This window comes from Gekko japonicus, unplaced genomic scaffold (assembly GCF_001447785.1).
Source record: "Gekko japonicus isolate JY-2015 unplaced genomic scaffold, Gekko_japonicus_V1.1 scaffold2764, whole genome shotgun sequence".
NCBI lineage: Eukaryota > Metazoa > Chordata > Lepidosauria > Squamata > Gekkonidae > Gekko > Gekko japonicus.
This window is the reverse complement of record NW_015164743.1, coordinates 98,841-107,973: the sequence shown is the minus strand read 5'-3', so window position 1 is coordinate 107,973 and position 9,133 is coordinate 98,841. Positions and strand designations below refer to the sequence as shown.

Genomic DNA, 9,133 nt, shown 5'->3' with positions numbered 1-9,133 from the left:
AAAGCCTGGTGGAAGAGCTCCGTCTTGCAGGCCCTGCGGAACTGCATCAGATCCCGCAGGGCCCGGATCTCTTCCGGGAGCTCATTCCACCAGGTAGGGGCCGCCACCGAGAAGGCCCTAGCCCTCGTAGCGACCAGTTTTGCATCTCTGGGGCCCGGAATAGTTAACAAGTTTTGGGCCCCAGACCATGTGCCCTTCAGCAAGTAGGACAATCGGTACCAAAGGTCAGCCTCCCCTTCCTGAGCTAATAAGGACATTTCTCAAGCTTTGGCACAGTCTAGCCTCCGTTGATCCACTGTTCCAAAACTGTCTGGGACATGCCCAGTGTACCGGGAGAGAACGGACATCTATCAAGGCAATTAAAGCACCCACTCACAGAGGGGACTGCCTGCCGCGTCAATGCATGGAGTCACTGTTCAGGCTCGCCTCCTTCCAATCAGGAGAACGGTGGGACTGTCTGCCTCGTTTCTGCATTGAGAGTGACTGGTGCATTTGATAGGGAGAGGTGGCAGGGTTCTGTGCCCTCAAAGGAGGCTGCCTGTGGTGTCTCTGCATGAATCGGTGTGCCGGGCTTGCTCCGCAAGTAGTGGCAGGAGTATTTCTTTCTCTTTTTTTGCAAAAGAGGGTAAATCTCATGCTCACTGAAATCAAACATTTCTCAGGCGCAAGAGTTAAGTATACCCTCCAGTGTTAAATCCAAAAAACCACGTCCTTCAGGTTATCAATAGTTCAGGAAGCAATGGTGCAAAACTCTGCACTGATAGATCTAAGTCATGGGTCCAACGAAACCTTGATTCTTGGATGACAGCAAAGAGACTTAACTGCTACTTGCAGACAGGAACATTTACAACTGGTAAGCAATGATCCCTCTGAGCTGTTGAGTCTTGTGACCCAAAATTCGACTTTGTGAACCACTGGCATTAAAGTTGTGAGTACGTGATTTGGCCACTGCATAAATTAATTTGCTCTGGAGCCATCCTTCCTGAGCTAAGACAAAAAAATCTGTGAGCTGGAGGCTAAAAAATTGGGAGCTAGCTCACACTAACTCAGCTTAGAGGGAACACTGCTGGTAAGATACTGACTTCAGCAAGGCCCAGTTTGTTCCTGGTCTCAATGCAAAGTGCTGGTGATGATCTTTAAAGCCCTAAATTAATTAGGAGGAAAGTACTTGGAAAGACGGCCATGGCCCATAGGGACCTCCCAGGGCTTGAGGTCAACCGGTGGGGCTTTCCTCTCCAAGTGAATTTCATTCATTGTTATTGCTAGGGGGGGTTTATTTAGTTTCAGACAGCATCATTTGACGGTTCCTGTATTCCAACTGGTAGCAATGACCGGTAGCTGCCTGGAATGTGTTTTAAGAAGAGAAGAAGAGAAGAGATTGGATTTATGCCCCGCCCTTCACTACCCAAAGGTGTCTCAGAGCGGCTGACAAACTCCTTTCCCTTCCCCTCCCCACAACAGGCACCCTGTGAGGTAAAAGAAGAAGAAGAAGAGATTGGATTTATACCCCGCCCTTCACTGCCCAAAGGTGTCTCAGAGCGGCTGACAAACTCCTTTCCCTTCCCCTCCCCACAACAGGCACCCTGTGAGGTAAAAGAAGAAGAAGAAGAGATTGGATTTATACCCCGCCCTTCACTGCCCAAAGGTGTCTCAGAGCGGCTGACAAACTCCTTTCCCTTCCCCTCCCCACAACAGACACCCTGGGAGGTGGGTGGGGCTGAGAGAGCTCTTGACAGAAACAGCTCTTTTTCAAGGACAGCTCTTGTCAGAGCTACGGCTTGCCCAAGGTCATCCAGCCAGGTGCAAGTGGAGGAGAGGGGAATCAAACCCAGTTCTCCCAGATTGGAGTCCGCGCACTTAACCACTACACCAAACTGGTCAAATGACAGGACAGGAGCAACCTAAAGACCCAGCGTCTGTGCAAAGCGTCTGTGCAAACCTAAAGCGTCTGTGCATGACAGGACAGGAGCAACCTAAAGACCCAGAAGGCGTCTGTGCCAACCACCGGCTGCCGATTTACTTTGGAACATCTTTTGAGGAAAGGGCCAGCATTTCCACTGCAACTGCGACAGCGTGTGTGACAATCGGAGGCAAAACGATTCTTTCCCCAAGTGGAGATGCAGACGTTGAGAAGTGGGTGGCGAGAACAAAGAAACCAGGTTCACTTACGTTGCTGGCTAAGGCATCCTGCAATTTCGTGACAGGGTTGGTGGCAGCGCTGGAGGCTGAGCCAGAGGGCAGGCTGAAGTCGGAGTCCTGCAAAGAGGCAACTGAATTCAAGCAGGCCGCTGACATTCTACTGCCATGTTTTAGCAGGGCCAAGACACAGAGCTTACGTTGGGACTAAGGCATACAGCAGGAGAACTGTCAGTGGCCATGGAAAGCTTCACCTCCTACCCCAATGGTGCAATCTTTTCGCTTCTTCCCTTACAAACGAATGGGTCTCCTGCTAGAAACGCCAGGTAAAGAGCAGAACCTGCCCTCCACCCTGGAAGCACTCTGCAGGAGGACACCACGCGTTTCCCAAATATGTAGGGAGCCCAGAGACTTACTGCCCCCCACTCAAGCCCTCCCTGCTCACATCATGACAAGAGGCACGACATCAGCCCGAATCAAAGGGGACAACGGTGTCGCCCAAGCTGAAGGTCTCGGGTTCAAGTGGAGCTGGAAGAGAGCTTGGAGAGCCACAGGTGGCCAAAAGAGATCATCCTGGGCGATATGGACTGATAATCTAATTCACGACAAGGCAGCGGGTGTGACCTCTGAACATTTCAGAACACAGTGATGATTCAAAGTAAAGAGGAAGAAATAGAAAGCGGCTGGTGCATCAAGTATGGGTCTCTCGGCCACGGCTCTGTGGGGAAACACACACTTTGCAGGCTGGGGGTTCGGTCCCCGCCACGTCCTTTTAAGAGAGCTGAGGCTGGGAGAATGAGTCTCTCTCCAAAGCAGCAAAGAGCTGCTGCCAGTGTGAGCAGACAATCCTCCTGGGTTAGATGGAACATTGGCCTGGCATTTTGTATCTATGCTCATTGACTACAGTCGCAAAGCAGCATCTTGTATCTACACTCGTTTACTACAGTCGCAAGACTCAACACACTGTACACTGGGCCAAAATACAGCCACAAAAAACAGCAGAATCACATGACTCTGAAATTATGGGCTGGGTTTTTTTTCCAAATTCACCCAAGGCTACACACTCGTTAGGTGAGAACTGTGCAATGGCAGTTATCTTAAGCAGCGAGAAAGTCGCTTTTGGATGCCACGTGTCGGGCCAGGTCTACCTTTGCAGCACATAATAACAGAAACACCGGCCCAGTCCAATTTCTGTGGCTTTTTACCGCCCTTTGTGGCAAGGCTACTGTAACACAGGACAAGGCTACTGTAGCACAGGACAGGTCTAGCTTTTTGGGGGGGGGGAATCCTCTGTATGAATCACTGGGGGCTCCCAAAGGGCATTCCACTATACGTAGAAGGCTCAAATCCATGGGCCTGGGGTCTGCGCTTCAGAAGGAAATTCCCACGTGGCTCCCTCTACAAGGCAGAACAGAGCTGCAAGTCCCCCGGCACACCTTTAAGCCCAACAAAGTTTTATTCTGGGTATCAGATTTCGTGTGCATGCCCACTTAAAGGTGCCACTGGGTCGCAGACTTTGCTTTGCCTGCTTCAGACCAACACGGCTATCCCACCTGAATCTATCTGAGGCTGTCGCAGTTAGACATCACCAATGTGGGGCAGTAAGGAGGGCTACCTTTTTTGGCCATAGGCTGTAGAAAGGCGTAATCCTTTAGGAGGAAAGAAGGCGCTCAGGTGCTCAGGACAAGGAGCATCCGATGCCACAGCCATGGTGTGAACCAATGTTCCCTCTAAGCTGTGGAGTCTTGTGAGCAAAAATTCCGCTTTGTGAGCGACTGGCATCAAAGTTGTGAGCGAGCGACTTGGCTACTGCATAAATTAGGCTACTCTGGAGCCCATCCTTCCTGAGCTAAGGCAAAAATGGGTGAGCCCGGAGGCTCAAAAACTGTGAGCTGGCTCACACTAACTCAGCTTAGAGGGAACACTGGTGTGAACACAGTAGCCACCGGGCGGTTGCGTTTTGCAAAATGGATAGCCAGGCCTTCAATTCCTCCTTGTTGCAGATAACGGCACTTCACACGTTTGTCAAAACATCAGCCAGACAATCAGATATACAGAAATCCCACTTGTCGCTCAAACAGCCAAACACTCCCAGGCCTTTTGGGACAACGAAAGATCCTGCCGATTCTTCCTCTAAACCCTTACCCAAAAAATAATAATCAAGAATGTGGTTTGTGTCAGGAATGAAAATCTAGAAGGCAACTGTATTTGAGCAAGCCAAAGGCTTCCTTCTGAATTTGGCCTAGTCAACTTTGCCCCTCCCTAAAAACTCGTGAAAGCGAGAGAAGACACAGACAGCAAGAGATTGTAAGATCCCCTCCCTTCCGCCCCCCACCCCCCCAAATAAGAAACAAATTAAATCCTCACTTTAGGATTTACTCCGAATTCAATGGGTGGCACGGGGAGAACAGAGTCCACATGGATCTCCACCCCATTTACTGGGGGGATGGTGCCTTCCAGGCGTTCCGCTCCCTCCGAACCCTTCCTGTTTTTCAAGGAGCGCTCGTTGCCGATTGGTCCAGGCTTGTGATCCTTGCTCTGACTCGAGCCTTGGTCTGAATCCTTAACAGGAGAACAGAGGGGGGGGGGGGGGGGGGGGAGAGGCTACGGATCAACACGAACCCCCCACACCCCCGGTTACAAAAACAAGCAACTGAAATGAGCAGGCAACCCGGCCCCCACCCACCTTAAATGCATCCAAAAGAAAACAAAGGACATTTTGCAGGCTGCCTGGCAATTAAAGAAGAAGAAGAGGAGGAGGAGATTGGATTTATACCCCGCCCTTCACAGCCCAAAGGTGTCTCAGAGCGGCTTACAAACTCCTTTCCCTTCCCCTCCCCACAACAGACACCCTGTGAGGTAGGTGGGGCTGAGAGAGCTCTTGACAGAAACTGCTCTTTTTCAAGGACAGCTCTGACAGAACTACAGCTTGCCCAAGGTCATCCAGCGGCTGCAAGTGGAGGAGTGGGGAATCAAACCCGGTTCTCCCAAATTAGAGTCCACGCACTTCACCACGACACCAAACTGGCTGGCAGAGATAAACAATCCAGATAAACTGGATGGCACAGATAAACGATTGGCAGAGGATGACTTGAGGTTTCAGAAGATGTTCAATAAAGTTGCCCGGGGGGGAGGGGGTGACGGGAGGGAGGAGGGCCAGAGGCCCGGGTGTTACCAGGTCCTCTCCCCTTCCCTGCCCTCCTGACTTTGCACTACTCATGGAAGCAAAGGGACACTGGTGGAAAGGGTTCCATCCATACCACCATGATCGCTGGCACACCCTTGACATCTGGGAATGCAAAGGGGGTAAAGGCCTGAGCTATCTGGGCTCTTTTCAGACCTCTCTGTCCCAAGTGCCAAAATGGGTTTTGATTTACTCTCCTGAAGCTAGCAACCAGATCCAGACTCGTTCTAACACTGGCTACCAATCAACTCCAATTCAACGAATTCAAGGTGTTTTGACCTTTAAAGCCCTACAGGGCTAGGGACTGGGGTATCTGAAGGACCCTCTTCTCCCGTAATGTTCCTACCCAGACATTAAGATCACAGACAAGAGGCTGTCCTGACCGCCCTATCAATCAAAGAAGCTCATTTGGTGGGTACACGACACAGGGCCTTTTCAGTGGCAGCGCCACAATTATGGAACTACCTCCTGGGGGAGGTGCGCCTGGCCCCTCACTTTCAGTCTTTAGGAGGCAAGTGAAGATGGCTTTATTTAGGACCACATTTGGTTAAGTTTACTAGCAGTCCTGAGTTGTGCTTTTAAATCCCCCCCCCCCGGTTTCAATGCATTCTGTTTTATGTGTTTTAGCTGTGCTGTAAGCCATCTTGAACTCCGCGAGGAAGAAAGGTGGCTGGACAAAGAGTTCAAATAAGTAATAAATCAATGTATCGATAATTAATAAAGCAATTATTATTAATAAATCGACGAATAATCCCAAGGCTTCTGGTTGCCGGCGACTACAGACCCGGGTTACCTTTTTCTCCGACTGCTTTGGGACTTGCTCTTTCGGGCAGTCGGGCTTGGAGTCCACCAGGCCAGCTCCGCCCATCTCTTCGGGTTTGAGAGTGCCATACGGAGAGCTGCGCTGGGAGGAAGTGGCGGAGGATTCCCGCGACTCCGCGCTCAAGTCAATTCCACTATCTCCCTGGCTGCCTTTAAATCCCTGCTATGCAAAGCACGAGAAGCGTTAGGCCCAAGCTGTGGAATCGGCGCCACCCCAAGCACGAGAGAACACGCCCACCACTACCCCCTCGACTGCCCAAAGCGAGGGACGCGGGAGTGCTGCCGGAAAGAGAGCAAGCCCCCTCACCAAGTCATCCCCTTCCCCCATAACCAGCTGCGGCTACGCTGAGTGTATCCCGTCAGTGGCAACCCACAACACGTAGCAGGACAGGAGAAACACACGGGAGGACGACATCTAGACGTCACCTAACTCTTATTACACGTTACGGAGGAGATGGACAGGGCCCCGCCGCAGGGCTCTTTTTGTAGAAGGAACTCCTTTGCATATTAGGCCACACCCCCTAATGTAGCCAATCCTCCAGGAGCTTACAGAGCTCTTCTTACAGGAGCTACTGTAAGCTCTTGGATGATTGGCTACATTAGGGGTGTGTCGCTTAATATGCAAAGGAGTTCCTGGGTGACTCACGGCTGCCGTTCTCTCGGCAAGCTGCTGCCCGATGAGAAACCTCTGCCCCGTCGTACACTGATCCTGCCAACAGCTTTAGCTCTAGAAAGGCGGCGGTCTTCATTAGCACAAGCCAAGCTTCTGACTGCTTTTGACTGGTCTCTAGCAAGGATACCTTCTCAGCCTTCCGGTGCACAGCTCTCCCCATCCTCCGGCACCAAAACCAGAATGCCAGCCAGCGAAACAACTGGGAGGACCAGGGCCCTCTTCTCATTGCTCGAGGGGAGGGGGCCCTTACAGCCGGAATGGGCTAAGGCCAATACATGACTTAGCAGGCGTTTGAAGATCAGAGAACTCTTGCATGTCCTAGGGCAGTGATGGCGAACCTTTTAGAGACCGCGTGCCCAAACTGCGACCCAAAACCCAGAGGTCATTTCGGGGGGGATCGCAGTTTCCCCGGGTGAAGTACGGGGGGCGGGGCACATGACGAAGCCCCGCCCCCTGCTTCCGGCCGCCCCGCTTCCGGCCCTCATTCAGCCAGGAGGAGGCAGGAGAAGAGGGAGGGTAAGTTGCTTCCTCCCTGCCTCTCCCCACCCCTGCCTGCCTGGGGCCAGGGAGGGCCTTCGCGGGGCTTCCTTGCACTCCCGCTGGCCGGGACCGTTGGGGGCGGGGTGTGTGGCCTTATGACACACTTCCGGTAATGTCAGGGGGTGTGGCATATGCTAATGAGTTATGCTAATGAGTTCCCCTAGCTCTTCTTCTACGAAACGACCCCTGCCAAAACCCACTTATTTATCGCAAAGTGCCAACACGGCAATTTAACCCGAATACTGAGGTTTTACTTAAGAAAAAAACAACTCATACATTAACGTAAGATGATCCAAACAAAGTAAGGAAAGCAATCCCAAATGCTTTCATTGACTTTAAATTATTTGGCAGAGAATCCGACACTTTCACGATGGTCTGGGCCTGGCTGGGGCGATGGCACGCGTGCCCGCAGAGAGGGCTCTGAGTGCCACCTCTGGCACCCTAGGTTTGCCACCACTGTCCTAGAGTAAGAGTCTGACTGGAGGACCCTGGGATTCAGCCTCTAATGCCCTCGGGTGGCAACAGCAAAGTCAACACACAGCGCCAAGGGTCTGTAAGAAGAAAGCCGATGGTTCTCAAGTCTAGAGCTGAAATAAATTCAGCCCCAGGCATTCTCCGCAAAACTGCTCTGTGTGAAGTCCGGATGGCCAGAATTGACTAACCGTTCTGTAAACAGAACAAATTTAGAGTCCCGTGGCACCTCTGAGACCAACAAAGGTTTATTCAAGGGATGAGCGTTTGTGTGCAAGGCACACTTTTTCAAATACACTGGAATGGGAGGCGGAGTTCAAACGTATAGACGGAGGCTGAACAGCAAGTCTCTGTTTACTTCCCACAATTAGAAAAGATCCCTTTGCACATTTATCTCCTATTTTGACATATTTATTGCTTGGCTGTCTTCCCCCCCCCCTTAATTAAACCAGAACAACTGCTGACCGTCTGACCTTAGCTTGTTAAGTTTTATCTTCGCATCTCTTAAAACATCTTCATGTTACATGTTATTTTGTCGCTCAGCCTCTTATCTAGAAGTTTGAACTCTACCTCCCATTCCAGGATATTTGACAAAGTGTGCATTGCACACAAAAGCTCATCCCTTGAATAAACCTTTGTTGGTCTTAAAAGGTGCCACGGGACTCTACGTTTATTCTACTGCTTCAGACCAACACGGCTGACCCATCTGGATCTATGTTCTGTAAACCAGAGGTCATTTTGGGGGGGATCGCGGGAGATCGCAGTTCCCCCCGGGTGAGGTGTGGGGGGCGGGGCACATGACGAAGCCACACCCCCTGCTTCTGGCCGCCCTGCTTCCAAGCCGCCCTGCTTTCGGCCCTCATTCAGCCAGGAGGAGGCAGGAGAAGAGGGAGGGTAAGTTGCTTCCTCCCTGCCTCTCCCCACCCTTGCCTGCCTGGGGCCAGGGAGGGCCTTCGCGGGGCTTCCTCGCACTCCCGCCGGCCTTGCAGGTCCACCGCCGGGCCCCTCATGGGGCTCGGCAGTGGAGCTGCAAGGCCGGTGGCGGCAGCCAGGACCGTTGGGGGCGGGGTGTGTGGCCTTATGACACACTTCCGGTGATGTCAGGGGGTGTGGCATATGCTAATGAGTTATGCTAATGAGTTCCCCTAGCTCTTCTTCTACTAAACGACCCCTGCCCTACATCATCAGCTCAGTTGTTCCTCGCTGCTCCAGTTCTCTTGTGTTTTTCATAACTTCCCACTCAGGCACCCTAATGATAGCCCACGATGCTTTTCTTTTCATTTAGTCTTCTTTAGATCATGTGGAAA

At 51.8% G+C, this 9,133-nt stretch overlaps 1 protein-coding gene across 1 annotated transcript in view; it reads right to left on the bottom strand.

Moving 5' to 3' along the window:
• PRRC2B (proline-rich coiled-coil 2B) overlaps positions 1-9,133 on the bottom strand; it is an 82,864-nt gene that overhangs the window by 23,843 nt on the left and 49,888 nt on the right. Inside the window, exons 20-22 of the mRNA XM_015409628.1 lie at positions 6,114-6,305; positions 4,504-4,698; positions 2,170-2,256 (exon numbers count right to left, since the gene is read on the bottom strand). Of these exons, the coding sequence (XP_015265114.1) occupies positions 2,170-2,256; positions 4,504-4,698; positions 6,114-6,305 (474 nt within the window). The remainder of the gene's footprint in view (positions 1-2,169; positions 2,257-4,503; positions 4,699-6,113; positions 6,306-9,133) is intronic.